Source organism: Exophiala dermatitidis (assembly GCF_000230625.1).
Source record: "Exophiala dermatitidis NIH/UT8656 unplaced genomic scaffold supercont1.4, whole genome shotgun sequence".
Lineage (NCBI taxonomy): Eukaryota > Fungi > Ascomycota > Eurotiomycetes > Chaetothyriales > Herpotrichiellaceae > Exophiala > Exophiala dermatitidis.
Window position 1 is genome coordinate 681,124 of NW_008751649.1, and position 17,454 is coordinate 698,577.

The 17,454-nt window shown below is 52.4% G+C and overlaps 7 protein-coding genes across 7 annotated transcripts; 5 read left to right on the forward strand and 2 right to left on the reverse strand.

The window, feature by feature from the left end:
- Positions 1-196: 196 nt before the first annotated feature.
- Positions 197-2,197, forward strand: HMPREF1120_04569 (uncharacterized protein; the record flags this gene model as incomplete). Its single annotated transcript, XM_009158701.1, has 1 exon — positions 197-2,197. The coding sequence occupies one exon, from the start codon at positions 197-199 to the stop codon at positions 2,195-2,197; it is 2,001 nt and encodes a 666-aa protein (XP_009156949.1).
- On the reverse strand, positions 1,308-4,706 carry HMPREF1120_04570 (general amidase). The gene has a single exon (XM_009158702.1). It carries the CDS (start codon positions 4,625-4,627, stop codon positions 2,717-2,719), a length of 1,911 nt encoding a protein of 636 aa, XP_009156950.1. The 5' UTR covers positions 4,628-4,706; the 3' UTR covers positions 1,308-2,716.
- A 2,617-nt stretch (positions 4,707-7,323) lies between these two features.
- On the forward strand, positions 7,324-8,945 carry HMPREF1120_04571 (gluconate 5-dehydrogenase). Its single transcript, XM_009158703.1, has 2 exons — positions 7,324-7,732; positions 7,846-8,945. Exons 1-2 carry the CDS (start codon positions 7,614-7,616, stop codon positions 8,576-8,578), a joined length of 852 nt encoding a protein of 283 aa, XP_009156951.1. The 5' UTR covers positions 7,324-7,613; the 3' UTR covers positions 8,579-8,945.
- Positions 8,515-12,257, reverse strand: HMPREF1120_04572 (uncharacterized protein). The gene has a single exon (XM_009158704.1). It carries the CDS (start codon positions 9,799-9,801, stop codon positions 8,662-8,664), a length of 1,140 nt encoding a protein of 379 aa, XP_009156952.1. The 5' UTR covers positions 9,802-12,257; the 3' UTR covers positions 8,515-8,661.
- HMPREF1120_04573 (MFS transporter, ACS family, allantoate permease) lies at positions 10,249-12,150 on the forward strand (the record flags this gene model as incomplete). Its single annotated transcript, XM_009158705.1, has 5 exons — positions 10,249-10,687; positions 10,736-11,390; positions 11,444-11,582; positions 11,638-11,849; positions 11,909-12,150. The coding sequence occupies exons 1-5, from the start codon at positions 10,343-10,345 to the stop codon at positions 12,148-12,150; spliced, it is 1,593 nt and encodes a 530-aa protein (XP_009156953.1). The 5' UTR covers positions 10,249-10,342.
- A 236-nt stretch (positions 12,258-12,493) lies between the features above and the next one.
- HMPREF1120_04574 (uncharacterized protein) lies at positions 12,494-14,344 on the forward strand (the record flags this gene model as incomplete). The annotated part of the gene is made up of 1 exon (XM_009158706.1): positions 12,494-14,344. The coding sequence occupies one exon, from the start codon at positions 12,494-12,496 to the stop codon at positions 14,342-14,344; it is 1,851 nt and encodes a 616-aa protein (XP_009156954.1).
- A 937-nt stretch (positions 14,345-15,281) lies between these two features.
- Positions 15,282-15,953, forward strand: HMPREF1120_04575 (uncharacterized protein; the record flags this gene model as incomplete). Its single annotated transcript, XM_009158707.1, has 1 exon — positions 15,282-15,953. One exon carries the CDS (start codon positions 15,282-15,284, stop codon positions 15,951-15,953), a length of 672 nt encoding a protein of 223 aa, XP_009156955.1.
- Between the last annotated feature and the right edge of the window lie 1,501 nt (positions 15,954-17,454).

The window sequence follows — 17,454 nt, forward strand, 5'->3', positions numbered from 1 at the left end:
TGCAGCTCAGCCTGATTTATACAGTCCAAGCAAGCAACAGTCTGCGTCAACAGAGTTGCCCGGACAAACATCTTCCTAACGTCTCAAGGCTTTACCTTCTGTGCATCGTGCATCTCGCCCAACAGTTGCTGTTTTTGAGATTTCTGTGAACTCTGCACCTGGATATCCTCTCCTCAGCTACACAGTGGTTCGTCGAATGGCTCATCCAGAACAACCAAGAAAACGCATCGTCGTCTGCTGCGACGGAACCTGGAAAGACAGCGACGGAGACTACCAGACGCCCAGCAACGTGACGCGAATCGCGCGGGCCATCGCACCCGTCGGAGTGGACACCAGCACCGGAGGTCCTGATCAACCGACTCCGATTCCACAGGTGGTCTTCTACCAGAACGGCGTCGGGACAGGCTCCAATTCCCTCTATGACAAATACATCGGCGGGGCCACGGGCGAAGGTTTGGCAGAACATATTCGCGAAGCATACAGTTTCATCTGTCTGAACTACAATCCCGGCGATGAAATCTTTCTCATTGGATTCTCCCGAGGCGCATTCACCGCGCGATCAATTTCAAGTCTGATCAATGCTGCAGGGTTACTTACGGCAAAGGGGCTCGAGTTTTTCGTGCAGGTGTTTGAAGACTGGGAGTTCCAACAGAAGAAAGATTTCAAATCGAAATGGCCGAATCTGCCGTTTGTCGGCCACAAACCACCAGTCACAGATCCCCATTATCAGCGCCAACTGATCGAAAGGGGTCTAACTAGACCGAATATTAAGGTCAAGTGTGTTGCTGTCTGGGATACTGTCGGGGGGTTAGGGATCCCGATGATCGGATTGCTTCCGCAGCCGCCGAGTACGGATTTTGCATTTGTCGATACCAGGGTGGAAAGCAATATCGAGTATGCGTTTCAAGCGCTGGCTCTCGATGAACATAGGCGCTCGTTCTCGCCTACGGTGTGGGATTGGCCGAGAGTGGAACCGCATGATCTCAAGGTCTTGAAGCAGACTTGGTTCCCGGGGGTGCATAGTGATATTGGGGGAAGTTATGATGATACCGCGCTGGCGAATTTGACGCTGGCCTGGATGGTGGCCCAGTTGGATCCCATTCTGACGATTAAGCATGACTATATTATGGAGTTGATTAGACCTTCTTCGAAGGACCACGGTCATCATGGCCACCATGATGGAGTACAAGGTGGTGGTGGAGACCAGTCTTTCGCGAATGAAGGTGGGATACAAGGTGGTGGTCATCAGTCTTTCACCCATGACGGTCGTGCAGTCACTGTGCACAATACGCTTCCGCATCTTCGACCTTGGGGATTGGGGAAGATTCATGATTCCTTTACTTTCTTCTTCAAGTTGGGTGGATCAAGAGTTCGTACGCCCGGTGAGTACCGTGAGCAGGAACTCGCGTCCCAGCATGGCATGTTGGTCTGGATGGTGTCGAAGTTGCATGATCGTTTGAGGAGGTTGTTGCCGGGCAAAGCTGGTAAGCAGGTGCCGCTGCTGCCGCGGCTTCAGAGGACAAATGAGACGATTCATTCAAGCGTGCGTATCCGCATGGGCAGAGATGGTCTCGGGTATAATGATAAGGGGAAATATGATTGTGATGCTCTGCAGGGTTGGGTCATGCATGGTGTCGAAACGGATCCGGAAACTCCAATTGCTGAGTCTACGCCTGGCAGTGCTGTGGGTAAGATGACCAGCGTGGTGTGGAAGAAGGTGGTGCCTGCGGAAAAAGTGGTGGATGTCGATGTTGATGCTAGTGTTGATGGAGGGAAGAGGGTCTCTGTGGTTGAGGATTATGAGGAAGGAGAAGGAGTCAAGAAAACACAGGTCATTGAGTTGCCGGAGGAGCCGTTGGGCCAGTTTGAGCGGACGATTCTGCGGTTCTGGCCCGAGATCAATTCGGGCTTTGATTCCATTGTCCCCGGGAAGCATGCTAAGAAGCTTAATAAGGCGGGTACCTATCCTGTCGGCTGGGATCGGTTTCATTTGTTTGGTGGTCACAAGAAGAAGAAGGATGGTGGGTATGAGGGTGGTGGTTTGCCTGCTGGTGCTGATGGAGATGGTGATGGTTTGCGCAACCGTGGGAAGAATACTCGGAATGCTGATGCTGCTGACGGCGGTGGGACGCCAGCGGCCACAAGAGACGACGGTCTTAAGCTTGTCACGCCGGACAGCAGGATCGAGACGACTTAGGTCTATCTAGTGAGAGTGAGACTGGTGATTGTGATTTTCATCAGGATATCGATGATGTTTTCCACCTCGATTGGCCCGTTGATGTTATCTGCTGGCGTCAGGTACTATCTTTAACTATGGTAAAGGATATAATCTTAATGCAGCGTACTTTTGTTTTAACCAGCAATACAACGATCAAATAAGTAGGTGTTGTTGACACTGTCGTATATAATCTTTGCGGCCCTGAATCAATTATAGCTGTCGCTGCCAGGCATATTTAAAGGCACACCATTCGGGGTTGGATTGGTACTTGCGAGGATAGGTGTGGTGATCTGAAGTACAGGGCTCGTGTCCATTGTATTCGAGGAGCCCAGCTTAGGATTGTATGTCGTCTTCAGAATTGGAGCAAGATGTGAGGACGAAGCATACGGCACTGCTTCTTTTGATTGCTTTTATATGTATAATATATGGCTGGTGGCTAGTGAAGCGGCAGATTTACAAGACATTCGTCGTCACGCCATGTAATGCCATGCCACGCCATCAGAGCCTCGCCTTGACGCCCTGCTGACCACCATTCTTAACAGCAGCGTCCACCCAGCCCATGGCCTCGACCAACTTTTCATCCTGCAGCCGGGGGACCACAACCTGAACGCTCAACGGGGTATTCAGATAGATGCGACGATCGATCTTGGACTCGTCCCACAGTTCACGATTGCGATCATCCCAGGAGCCCAACGACTTACCGTCCAGCGATGTGCCGAGCTGCAGATCTGTTTCCCGGCAGTCACGCACAGGGACCGTACCGGAAGGATAATCCAGCAGGACCCAAGAGCTAGTCATGCCAACGGCATTGTAGGCGTCTATGGGCGGGACGGGATGCGGGGCGACAGGACAAACGATAGCATCGAGACGTTGAGACCGTCTTCCTTGAGAATCAGTAGATACCCACAGACCCAACATTTCGCGCTCCAAAGCGGCACGCTGGGCCTGTAACTCGGCGACACGAGTCAAAGGTTGAGGTTTTCCCTTGCGGAAGCGGGTCGACATCCACGGCACAAGAGGTTCCTGCATGGCGGCGAGCATATCTGCCATAACTCCCGCTCCGTCGACGGACATCAACTTGCTCATAACAGATTGGCATTTCGTCCATGCTTTCGGACACTCAAGCTCAACGACGGTCACATTGGGCGTGGCGCGCAGTCGTGCAGCGACTTCGTCCAATACATTAGCGATGGGCGGTAATAATGAACAGTTCCCGTCGCTGCGTAGCACGCCGACAACAAACTCCCCATTCTTACCGCTTCCTGTCGGTTTTATGCTCCGTTGTCGCGACCATTGAGGACTAGGGATACAGTCTTCGCCGTACAGGCTGGCTCGGGGGACGATTTCGCGTAGCAGGACATCAATGTCCTCGACGCTCCGGGCGATAGGACCCGCGACAGCTTGCACGCTCGTGCGGCTCATTCCCTCCATACCAGTAAGTGCTTGGCCGCCGTAGGGTAAGCGACCGTTGGCTGGCTTGAAGCCATAGACGCCGTTACACATGGCCGGGATGCGGATGCTGCCTCCAATGTCGGTGCCGATGCCGATCATGCTGCATTTCATGGCGACAAGCACACCTTCGCCGCCTGAGGATCCTCCGGCCGTGCAGAGTCGGTTGATTGGGTTCATGGTCCTACCAAAAATGTTGTTGATCGAGTCCAGCGACGCCAGCGTCTGCGGAACATTCGTCTTGGCCACGATCACACACCCGAGAGACAATAATAGGTCTACTAACACTGCGTTTTTGGTTGCTGGCTTGTAGCATAGATATGCGAGGCCGATGGACGAGTCCACTCCGGCAATGTTGAATGTGTCTTTCACTGATACCGGAAGTCCGTGTAGTGGCCCGTATGGCTTCCCGTGCTCTTGAAGGTATGTGTCGAGTTCGCGTGCTCGTGCTTTGGCTTGCTCGAATAGAGGTTCGGTCAGGCAGTTCGTTAGTTGTTGCGCGATCGCGGCGCGGTGGCAGAATGCCTCGGTCACTTCGGCGGCGCTCAGCTTGCGCGATGATATGGCAGATAGCAGGGTGGGGATTGCATATGATTCTGTGATTGAGATCTCTGCCTGCGACAGGAACTGCCGCGGGATGTTGAGGACATTCTGAGGTCCATGACCCTGTGGAGGGTCTTTGGGTAGAACGTGTGAAGGGAGCCGCCAGTGCGTTGGAATCTGGGAGTCTCGGTCTGCTTGTTTGCGTCGTGCGATGGCGACCCAGGGCGCTTCGGCTTGGGCTCGCGCGGATGTTGACGATGAGGAGGATGTCATGGTTGGTTGAAGTGGTAAGTCCGAGTCGTCGGTAATCTGACGTGTCTCGATATGTCGTGAAGTCGGGTATATATTAGACGTGAACGTCCTCCAGTGGAAGAAGATGAAAGGTAGTCCTAATAAGTCATCTGTCTTTGCATCCATGTTCAGCGGACTTTCTTTGCATATTGGTCTCAGCTTGGACGACTATCTCCGCAGTTTCAATGCCGGTGGAGGATCGATGCCTCGGTCCAACTTGGACGATGGGGCATTATTTGCGGGAGGAGCCCACTCGCCCCCCTGCCTCTGTAGCCTTGGCCGTCTTCAGCCTTGCTTGTTCAGCCTCGTTGGTGCCCTTAAATATACAGACTCGAATAGGTGAGAAGTATTGTTTTATATACAATTACAATACACTGGGCCATTGACGCCACTCATTTGTAGGTAGCTTGATATTTAATGCTATGGTGTCAGACAGATCGAACCCCGACATGCGGCTCTGCAACCATGTCTGCGAGAACGCCCAAAGTTGCGCGCAATAGAATGCTGGTGTCCCATAGTGAGGCCGGTGTGGCTCCTCGCAAACTGCTGCTGCACCGATTACCAGTAGCGCAAGTTCCGGCCCTCCACTATCCAAAGCACAAGCACAACTGTCGAGAGAAAGCCCCCTGTCCCCCCTGTCAAGAGTCAGCAACTCGGATGAACCGATAAAATACCTGTAACGTTACTTCTTCTCCACTTGGTAGGTTTCAGAGAATCCGGCTTAACCAACTGGTTTCAGTGAAGATAAGGTTATTGTCACCGATTCACCGGGCGACACCGTTGTAGTTGCTGACGCCGTTGGCAAGGATGCAGTCGCCGCAGATGTAGTACTGGATAATAATGGATCTGGCATTCCCAACGACGAGAAACTCTCGCTCCTGTTCAGTCCAACGTCGGGATGCATTTCATGCCACTTGTCGCAGGAGTGATCCCACCAGTTTCCGCTACAATTTCCTATGAACAACATGTATACGCCGCAATCGGTCATAAACACGCTGCTGCCCCCGACGTAATGCGAGTTCCATTCACCTGCCGTGAGCAGATGTCTGTTAGTAATAATCGCAACCACAGTGAGTGGTCATATCGCGAAGAAAGGAGACAAGTGCAGGGCTTTAGGTGGTCTCATACAGCGACCAATCGTGCCTTCCAAGCCGGCAGTGCAGTTATCCCGCGCGCACTGCTCATCGGTGCCTTGTATATAAAGGACGCCGCTGTCATCCACCCACGAATAGGCCCGAAGCAGACTTCCTCGAGTGAACAGACCAGAGAGTTCAATCTCGGTGTAATTTGGCGAGTAAGGTTCGATAGATAGATCAGTTGGATAGTGCGTCGAGTCGAAACTGGCGTCTATCCAAGGTTGGCATGAATTAGTTTCTGGTTCCGAAGTGCTAAGTGAAGATGCGATACAAAGGAAAGATGATATTGGGCAAATGTATACTTTGGGCAGGAAAATTTCCCGGTTTGGCAAGGTCTTCGCAGAAGAGCTCAGCAAGACGTGTTGCGGTTGGTGGATCCATCTCAAAATCGCTCCCACCAGTGGCACAGACTGGCGAGCCGGTCCATGTCGAGCTCGTTGTCCATGTTGAGATGATTGAGTGGGTAGTAGCCACAGCAATTGGTTGCGGATCGCAGGTGCTTGGCAAGAACAAGCTGGCGTGGAGGAAGATGACGAATAAAAGATTCGTGACGCTGGCCATATTGTCACTGCAGAAATAGAGACGGTGGGAAGGTGGTGATTGCCCAGGAAATAATCACGAGAGATGAAGATAATATAAAGGTGAGGCAGTGAGAGGTAAAATGCAAGAGGAAACCTGCAGTGGACGTGAGATTCGAAGATGAGAAAGGCAACACTGAATAGTACTAAGAAGGATGTATGAGCGACGACGAGAGAGAAGCGACGCGAGAGGGATGGAGAAGTATTGACTCAGCTTTACCCAAGTAGGATCATCAGGATGTGGTCGTGCTGAGGGGATACTTATGACGAGATAAGAGAGCACTCGTGGTGATGAGTGACACAGAAGCATGTTGTCTGATTGTCAGATCTGAGGATGAAGCGGCCACTCGGCGAGCATCCAACTGTTGTACCTGGTGTGACCTTTTCAAACTCTCGGAGACTGTTGATGGAGAGAGTTCTTTCCCTCAAAGGTACTTGGACTCAGAGGCGGCCATGAAGAGTGAGTCGAGTAGCGACCTTGTACAAGGGACCAAGCAAACAATATCTAATTTCGTGCAACGTCGGAAGTACAGCTCGGGCAATCGTCTTAGAAACGGAACGATACATGAAGGTGTTTACGCACAAAGTAGTTGAAGGTCGACCGATATGAGATACTGTGGACACCTCATACTCATCGTCAGTCAGCCGACCAGCAGTGTTGTCGAGCTCTGCGGCTACCCTTCGCTGAAACATAGAGTTAGCTCGGACGGAGGACGAATCATCTGTTGCCTGAAGGATAAGCACAGGTTGACCTCGAGTTGGGTGCCAGCTGGACTGGGTTTATATGAAGAGTGTAGGCAACCCTGCTGCTACCGGTAAAGGCGTTGCTCCATGGATTTCGCGCCGTTCCGAACCCCAGGGCCCTGGTTGAGGCCGGTAGAGGCTTCCAATCTCAGCCTTGTCCAGAAACATCGAGTGGACACATGCGAATCACGAGGCCGAAGCCACCCAAAGACAAGATGATGCACGGAATGGAAAGGCTGTTGGGATGGAGAGATTGAGAGACCGTCAGAATGTTTACTCCTGCTTAGTAATGTTCCCGGCACAGTTACTCTATCGGAAAATGTATTCAATATTGTGAACCTCGGCTGTTCAACTGCGCCAGCGTCACGATTCCGGCATCCCAATAACGCCCAGAACATTGAGCGTACCTAGGTATGGGCGGACATCAACTCCCCGGAAAAGCTAAAGAAGAGTAATCATCAGTGATCCAGCTGTGCAGTCTCGGCTACAGCGTGGATATACAATTACAGCATCACCCAAAAAAGCCAATTTCACCTCATTCCTTCCCTCTTGTCGTGTAAATCTGCCCTCTGACATCCCATATCCATACCTTCTCCTGTCAACATCCCACCACATCCCTCAATACCTACCTCCCAATAAAGGACTTTCGCGACAATGGGCAGCGCCAAGCAAGACGTCCAACTCGACGACTTCGAAAACATCTTCTCCCTCGATGGCAAAGTCGCCGTTGTGACGGGCGGTAGCCGTGGGCTGGGCCTCAATGCAGCATCTGGGTAAGCAGCACATCCACCCACGCACACGTCCCTCCACTTATCCTTAAACCATGCTATCCCAATCTCCAGATCCCATCCCATACACTATCCCCAGATCCTAACCTCCTTTCCAGGCTCCTACAAGCAGGCTGCTCCAAAGTCTACATCACCTCCCGCAAAGCCAAAGCGTGCGAAGAAGCCGTTGCAGCTTTGAATGCGCTCCCCAACAAACGCCCCGGTGCAGTCGCCATCTCCGTCCCCGCAGACTCATCCAAAGTGAGCGAAATCGAACGACTAGCTTCTGAAGTTGCCAAAACCACAGACCACGTGGACATCCTATTCGCCAACGCCGGAGCCACATGGGGCGCCCCCTTTGAAACATACCCAGAAGACGCATTCAGTAAAGTGATGGATCTTAACGTCAAGAGCGTCTTCTACACCGTCCAAAAGTTCGAGCCACTCCTTAGAAAAAGAGCCACCACAGCTAAACCGAGCGTCGTCCTTGTGACGGGCAGTGTGGCCGGGTTGGGTGTTGGGTCTCTGGGCAAGAACGCCACGTTCGCCTATTCGGCCTCGAAAGCCGCGGTGATCCATTTGGCGAAAAACCTGGCTGTCGAGTTGGGGCCAAGAGGGATCATTACTAACGCCATTGCTCCGGGGTTTTATCCCACAAAAATGGCTTCGGGACTTATGGAGTTGCAAGGCGGTCAAGCCGCCCTGGCGGCCGAAGTGCCGAATAAGAGACTTGGACATCCGGAGGATATTGCGGGCTTGGTGGTGTTTTTGGCGAGTCGGGCGGCGTCGCATATTAACGGTGCGGTCATCACGACGGATGGCGGCTCTTTGCTTTCGAGAGGGAAATTGTGAAGAACAAAAAATATATAGACAATGTTGGGAGGTATAGTTTGTGCACGTTGATACTGAACTGTATCTATCTATATATCTGTCTTTTATATGAACACCCGCAAAAACTCCACCAGGGCCATCATCGCCATAGCCTGGCCGTACGGCATGCTGGTTCGCTCGATGTTGATATAATGCTTCAGATCGTGGCCCATGGCCGTTCCGAAGCTGGTGTCCAGCAACTCTCCATCGTCGCTGATTCTCTGCAGAACGGCCTTGACCGCTTTCATGGCCACGGGCATGTATTTTTCTTTGGGAATGTACCGCTTCCGGATCGACTTCAATAGACCGTACGCAAAGCCCGCCGTGGCAGATGCCTCGACGTAGCTCCCTTCTTCCTCCGACACGTCGAGTAAAGTCCTCCACATCCCCTCGGGGGTCTGTAGTGCGGCCAATGCGCGACATTGTGCTTCGAGCACCGACACGAGATATAACCTGAGGCCGTCGTCGGGTGGCAGATCGAGCAGCTCGATGAAGTCCGGAATGGCGATCGTCAACCAACTGTTCCCCCGGGCCCATCTGGCACGGGCGAAGTTATGTCCAACTCCGCCGGGCGCCGTCTCGTCAAACTGCCAGCCGTGGAAGAACAGCCCTGTCTGCGAGTCGTAAAGATACTGAATATGCAGCAGGAATTGTCGTTTCGCTTCCTCAATGTAGTGCGGACGATTCAGAATCTTGCCAATTTTGGCCAGCGGCATCACCGTCATCATCAACGTGTCGTCCCACAGCTGGTGGTGGTTTTCGTCCACATATGTGATGTGCTGCATTCCTCCATATGTGGTTCGTGGCAGTTCATACATGGCCCATTCGGCCCACGAGTCCAGCCAGGGTAGGTAGCTCTGTTCGCCGTTCTTCTCGTACAGATAGGCAAGAGTCAGAAACACTGCCATCGTGTTGATGTTCTTGGTCGTGCCCTCTGCGAGTCGCGCCGAGAACCAGTCCTCAATGGTCTTCAGCGCTGACGCGGAAGATGTCAACGCGTGGTACTGGTAGAGACCGTACAGACCGATCCCGTGCGTCCATTCCCAGTCGTTCCAGCCCTTTGTGTCGATGATCCGCCCGTCCGCTAGCTCCAGCAGGAAATGACCTGTCTCATCTTTGATATTGACCAGGTTGTGGATGAGGAGGTCGATTTTCTCGCGGATGCTGGTGGCACTTAGCCCTTCTACTGTTAGGTGAGTCGGCATCTTGGAAGGCTAGCTGGTCTGCCCAGTTTCGGCCTGCAATTAAAGAGCTCCTGGAGCACTTTCTTTTCTTCTTTTTCGAGTTATTGAATACTGGTAGCTAAATGGTTAGCTGCAAGGGTGACGCGGATTTGAGGCCATTGTGCTCTCGGTGTGAGATACTCCGCGCACCGAGCTATGCCGAAATGCCGCCGTAACCTAAACACCCCCTGGCACGGTAGCCTCGACACGAGCTCAAGTGACCCCACGGGGTGATGGACATTGCGCCAGCCTATCGTTCCAATCTGGGGTAAAGTCCGGAGGAAGTTTTCTGTAGACTACATAGTCGCCGTTTCGGTGGCTGGCGAGGCGAAGAGGGGAGCAAGAGCCTTCGGACAGCTCTCGACCGATGCTGTGTTGGTACCTCAACTTCATGCTGGCTTCTCAATTATATATACAGACCATGATCCAGAGCTGGCAGTAGGAAACATTATTCTCTCAGGCTTTCAACCCAGTCTGTACTCCTGAGCAGTGTCCCGCTGCGCTTTTTGCTGTTGTGGCCATCATGCCTGGCTCAGACCGCATCGAATCGAACATGGGGGTGACCATAGAGCCCTCGGACATTAACAAAGAGGATGTCACACAGATTGAGAGGGTCATGTCTGGTGGTAGTGAAATCAAAAAGGAAGTCATCGACTATGATCGTATCGACACTGATGTCGCACGATACGCCTCTGCCGCGCCCATTGAAATCTCCGAGGCTGAAAACAAACGTCTGAGACGCATGATTGACATGCGTGTACTGGCCATCATGGTTCCCACTTACTTCCTGCAAGCCCTCGATAAAGGAACCATGTCTTTTGCCTCCATCATGGGCATCAGAAAAGACCTTCATCTCCACAGTCAGCAGGTCAGAGGCGGCCATCATTCCCTGGCGGTAGCAGCTAACCCCGTCTAGTATTCTTGGTTGACCACGTGTATCTATATCGCCGTCCTGATTGTCGAATATCCCACCAACTGGACTCTGCAAAGAGTTCCCATTGCCAAATATCTCAGCTTGAGTATCTGCTTGTGGGGCGCAGTCCTTGCACTGCATGCTGTGGCCAAGGACTTTGCAACCCTGGTTGCGCTGAGAACATTGCTCGGCATTTTTGAAGCTGTCTGTCAGCCCGCCTTCCTGATTCTCAGCAGCATGTGGTATAGAAGGGACGAGCAGGCCGAAACAGTCACATATTGGTACATGATGAATGGTGGCCAGCAAATTGTGGGCGGCCTATTGGCCTATTGTTTCACGCTCATCAAGTCGGGCCCTCTCAAGTCATGGCAGGCCATTTTCATCACTTACGGTTGCTTTTCAGTGCTCTGGGGCTTGTTTGTCGGATGGTGGATGCCTGACTCACCGATGAAAGCAAAGTGTTTCTCCGAAGAGGACAAGAAACTCATGGTCGAGCGAGTCCGAAGCAACCAGACTGGACTGCAGAACAAGACCTTTCGACGCGAACAGGTCAAAGAAGCTTTCCTTGACCCTCAGACATATTGCTATTGCCTCATCGCCATATGCACGACTTTGCCCACGTCGGGCTTAGGGGCATTCGCCAATATCATCATCACCGGTACGAATAGCAGTTTCCAATGAAGAGATTTCTGATCTGACCGTGTCCTCTAGGCTTCCACTTTACCATCCTCCAGACGCAGCTCCTTGCTATGGTGCTAGGCGCCGTTATCATCTTAATCCTGTTGGGATCGACCTGGCTGATCAAGAAAACCGGCCAAAATTGTGTGGTGATGGGAGTTTTTGTCATTCCGTGAGCGATAAATGGCTTTTCTGACAATTTTGTACTCTGTCTAACTTGACGTCAGCTCTTTCGTTGGCACGATTGTTCTCATGACCGTCGAAAACAAGAACACAGCCACCAAAGCCGGGTTGCTGATCAGCTACTACATTGTCCTCTCGTTCTGGGCGGCACAGACTGTGGCAATGAGCATGATCTCCCGTAACGTTGGGGGTCAGACCAAGAAGACTGTAGTCGTGTCGATGAACTTCGTTTCTTGGTGTGCTGGAAACGCCGTTGGTATGTTGAACCCCTGGGACTTATCCGTCATGGGGCGGAGCTGATTGCCATCTTTTCAGGTCCTCAAGTCTTCCTGTCTTACGATGCACCACGATACTTCATCGCTTTTGCAACTCATATGGGGTGCTATGCACTCTTGGTTCTTGTTATCGTATTTCTTCGCTTCTACCTCCGACGTCAGAACCGTAAGAAGGACGAACTGGCGTTGGCTGGGATTCACGAGGCGAAGGACGACCAATATCTGCATGCGTTTGAGGATCTGACGGACCGCGAGAATCCGAACTTCAGATACATGTACTGAGAGGACTTGGCTGTCACAGGTGTGAAGGAGTGTCTGAAATGTCGATTAGTACCACGTTGCATTTATTTATGGCCTTGAAGTGTATAGTCACTGGCAGAGACCTTGAACTGAGTATAATCAGGTATTTTGAAGTGGTAAACCAACGCAGCGCAGCCTTGTCACCACACAGCCTCGTCACGTGCAATGACGTCGACTGGTTGCCCCGTGCAACACCTGATTTTCTGGTCCTGTCAACATTGGATCCATTCATTTTGTTTCCACCTCCCGCTGCACGGGCAAAATATCCACGCGGATCCAAAAAGTAACAACCGGCCGTGCTTTGTGCAAGGACCGCTTGACGGACATGAGGCCATCGAGGGCTTCAACAAGTTCATCCATGTCACAACCGTGTTCCTCCTCTTCCCAGGCCTCCGTAGGAGTGGAAGACTTTCCCTATCAATATTCCTCTCCGCTTTCCTTACGACAGCAGTCATACTCTTCTCCACCCGCTCCATCGGCCGCCAACCATAGGCCTACTCACGATTACAATTTCTCGGGATGTGTCTACGATGAGAGCACTTCCGGGACCGAGACCGAGGATGCACCGCCGGACGAAGAATCAAGAGAAGAGGAAGATGCGTTGGACGACGATAGGCGAATTTCAGGTTGCTCGTCGATCTCATCATTTCCAGCCTCTGTATCACAGTATCTTCCGTCAAAACAAGAGCAGTATGGAAGTCCAAAAACACCAACCCGGCATAAGGAGGGGCCGCCTCTTCAAGTCGCTTCATCGACAAGTGCCAAAAAGTACAATTCGCCATTCCGCCACCCCAGCAGCGTGAAGGCCTTGCAAATGCGAGATGAGATCATGAGTGAGACGAATAGTGTTCTGAGACATCCCAGACACAGCAGCTCGCAGAAGTCGTCCTGCAGCCGTAGGACTTCTTTCTCACCCATGATATCCGCGTCCAAGAGATCTGTCAAGTCTAGTCGAGGCACCCCCATCAAGTTACTCAACAGCAATCTCAGAACCGAATTCCCTCTTGTGCTCCTTCACTGCACACTCTTGCCGCCTACCTTGCTTCCACAGTCAACGACAGATGAAGACTTCTTGATCGCCGAATTTTTACCTGAACTGTACAGAAAGCGATTCGAGACTCTCCGTGACAAGTTAGTGGTGGATGTGGAGGTCAGGACGAGGGGAATACTGATACCCCATCCCAAGGAGGACTACGAACTGCTCGAAGAACGATTGCTAGAAAGTCTACAACTTGAGAAACCGCGAATTCGACACAGCCACTACTTCAACGCTGACGCTGATAATACCGACAGTGGCTTTGAAAGTGGCAGTTTGACGGGGGATGATGGCGATGAACGCTGTCCACATTCCACATGCCCCGACTGCGGTCAGTCCGTTGTCGCTGCTGAGATCAATCCAAGATGGGATATCAAAATCTTCGCGGCAAATGGTCTGATGCGAGCAGGGGCATGGGCTGCAGCCTGGCAAGAAATGGAAAAGGTGGACGTGGAGATCAGAGTGTGGCTTCCCGGGAACCTGCGACGAGAATTGGAGGCCAAACTTGCTGTTGTCAGGGGCTCCGTGTCTGAAGAACCGACAGTGCAACTGCCTACCGGCGATCACGGCCAGAATGACCAGGACGCTCGTGAGCGCGAAGTCTATGGGGAAGCTGGAAGACAATCAAGTCTGGCCGATTTCGAAGACTTTGACCGCACAAAGGAGTCGGCAACAACTGCCGGGATAGTCCCCGAAGCCGCCCCTGCTATGGCAGATCTCGGGGAGGTGGTTTCTAGATATGCCCGGCGGTTTTTACACGACAGTAGGAACGTCCTGGTGCTGTTGCTGGCGTTGATCATCACGTTCTTGGCATTCGCCGGAAAGAAGTCGCAGGTGAATCAAAGTCAATCACCACTGGCATTTCCCCCAAGCCAGCTGCCACAAGTTGTGACGACCACAGTCATCACAACAAGTATCGCCGTGTCGACAGCAACGGTCACCGCATCGTTGATTTCGGGGGTGCCATGTGTGGCCTCCTCCGGCGCCCTGGCACCAACGACCTCTGAACCAGCAACGGTTGGCAGGCAACAGGAAGTGCAAATTGATTCTGAGCCTGTGGGGAAATCCGTAACCGAACACACGAGCCTCATGACTACATACGAGACCCCTTCGGTTCCGCCAGACCTTGGTTCGAGTTGAAAAATGCAGGGACCTGCGAAATACTCTTATTCCACAGCCCCAGGCCGGAGTGATCTGGTCTGGGCTCCCACATGTTAGCACAAAGACAGCAAGAAGTTACCGGAGATGATACGCTGGGCTTGCGCATAGTTCACTAATAACAAGGAGCTGTAATCAGTTAGCTACTTGCAACAGTTCGAAAACGGCACATTTCCAAATTTTCGTCAGCCTTTCTCTTTACCGTATCTGCGGCAAGGCGGCTGCAACCAATGACGGACGAATTAAAACGAGATATAGCGCCTGAGCTGAACCTTGCAGAGCGACCCATGCTGATCTAAGGCAACCCGACAGGCACAAGTGTTCGCTCCGGGCCTTATCAGGTCAAGAGAACCCTCAGCTGGGGCGCCAACAATCTGGGCCGAGTTCACCGTTTCCATTTTCAGTACGCTATCTTTTTCAGCCCTATGTTAGGCCTCAAACCGTGTCAGTCGTGGCTGCTGGACCTGAAAGCCCCGTCAGACGCTGCGCGGCTAATACCACAAAAGCGTATGCCATATGCCTGAGTAGTGGAGCTGAGCCAGCCTGGTAAACTACCTGTGGACTTGCGACAGAGACCGCAAACAATAAAACGAGTTTGACTGAGCCCGAGCCGGGATCTACCCTGGATCAAATCGGCGTCAGGGATGTACTGTAGCGTTCTGTACCTGCCCGGGATGAGCCGGGATCACGATCTACTTCTGGGTCCGACCGCTCGAAAATTATTTTATTTTCAGTATTTTTTCTCATTCCAGCCGAAGCTCGGGCCTTGAGAAATAAGCAAATACAGTAGGTGGAGGACGTCATTCGCATGGCTTTCGGTCTTGCAGCGAACTGGCATCAAAAGTGCTGACCGTACCGTTCGTTCGTTCAGCAACTGTCACATTGAGTTTCAACGGTTCGTTCTACTTAGCGGACTCCAATGGCCATGGAGTTTTTGAGTCTTCCTCTCGAAATCAGACTGCAAATCTATTGCGTCGTGTTCGGTCGAGGAAAGGCTGTGATCGAAGCCAACGGTGAGAATGACAGTGCATGTGTTCTACCAAAGGACGGCACTTTCCAACATCACTCGCAGAGATCCTCTCAACTTTTAAGGGTCAACCGGATCATTCTGTTGGAGGCTCGGCCAGTCCTCTACGCAAACACCAGGTTCCACGTCATGACGCATGCTTTTGCGGGAAAGTTGCCAGCCCGAGTCACCGACGGTCACCCGTGTGCCCCCTACGTCAAACACTTGATATGGCAACTTGACTGTGACATGTTGAAACGGTTCTACTCGGAAGATTGTCAGCTAGAACCAGCAGAGGCCGCTCAATGGCTCAGTTTCGAGCTCCGATGTCGAGCTGATACATGGCGGGATTCCTTCTTGGGCGAGTGGTGCGATCGTCAGGCTTTCGTCAAAGGACGGATTCAAGTCATCAGTTGTGCGCGCATGTTTCAAAATGCGATGAGCAGTGATACCCACGGAAAGGCAACCCTGGTTGAGGACAGAACCCAACTTGGGCGGGGACGCGTCATCCTGAAACTGGAGAGGAACAAACCTGGTTTACCTCAAGAGGACTCGCTGGAAGAGCTCCCCTTGGCCTCGCCGTGAGCTGAATATTGTCAAGAGCTTTTATCGAATTGGTCGCCACGCTGGAACGCGCCCATCTCTGAAACCAGTGAGATTCCGCCATGCATGACAGCCATGGTGAACCGCACAAACCAACAATGGCGTTGTCCGGAGTCCTGGAGGAAATAAAAAAGCCACAAGAAAATAGCCATCGTGCTGTATCAGGTTCATCATGGCCCTACGTATAGATACCTTCATGCACACCACGAGAGGCAGTCGAGCAAGCAATCAAGTGTGCAGACGGACTCCAAGATGCAGCGGGAGATTCTCCCTCCGGCAGGCCCTGTGCTACACTGGCCGGAACCCTGGTCATTCCATCCCAGTGAATTGGGCGAGCAGTCTTTCACGGATTCCGGCGACACCAAATCATTTGAATCATTCATTCTGGCACTTCAGCTGGTTCAGCCCATGGTGCCGCTACGAGATTTGGAAGGCCAGCATTTATCCATCTGCATTCCCTGTGCCGGAAGATATCTAAGTGATGAATGGAACGCCTTGGTTGAAGTCATTCCAGCTTCGGCGACTGGGCGGTCTTGTTGTAGCCACGATTTGATAGCATCAGCCCGGCGAAAGAGGTGCTCTCCCCAGCGGCAGCAAGGCTGAGACCCTCGACACTCTTCTTAACAGCAAACTGTGCTAGGACGACCTAAGACCCAGGGAAACCCGCTTCGTCAAGCATCGAGTGTTAGCGATATGACCGCAGAAAGTACCTAGGTAGTTGTTCAACGCTGGTACATGGGTGCCCTTGGCGGCTCTTCCGAACCACAAATAAACACAACTAGTGTTATCTCTCTGGCTTTGCTTCGATACACATCCTCCTACAAGTGTCCTGGGAGTATTTACCGGGTCAATAAACTGGCTGCCAGGCGCCTGCATCTCCTTGACTGTGTTCCTTTGTGTTCCAGGTCTTAGCAAAAGCGACACAGCGCCCGTCTTGCCTGGCTGTCAAGCATTTGGATTAATGACTTCCTTATGGCTCGGAGTGACGCAAGGGACACGAGGATCTGCTTCTCAGACCCGCCTCCACATCCTGCAGCCCCGGTCATGCAATGCAAGTGACGAACAACGAAAACTCGGCGGTGTCTACAAAGTTCCAACGAAAGAGAACGACCACATCCATCTGCCGGGCGACGAGTTTTACGTCACACTTCACTCCCGTCAGACCAGTAACCCTCAATCCTCCGGCCAGCTCTGCTGTGAGCGCTTTAGGTACGGAGTTGCGTGTACCAGCCCCAAGAGTGGGCGGCGCAATACGGTGTTCGTCGATCGGCGGAAGCATGCGGCATGTAGCGATAATCGCGTCACGCAGAGGTTCCTTCGAAGTCACCGTGACCGACTTGAAGGGTACCTGAAGGCCGGAGGATGGCTCAACTGTCGGTTTCCGAGACGGTCCATTAGCCTGGGGAACCCTTTTCCTCGATCCATCCGCGCGTTCGGGGATGACCTATACATATTATATCATTGCTGCGAGCTAGAAGATCTC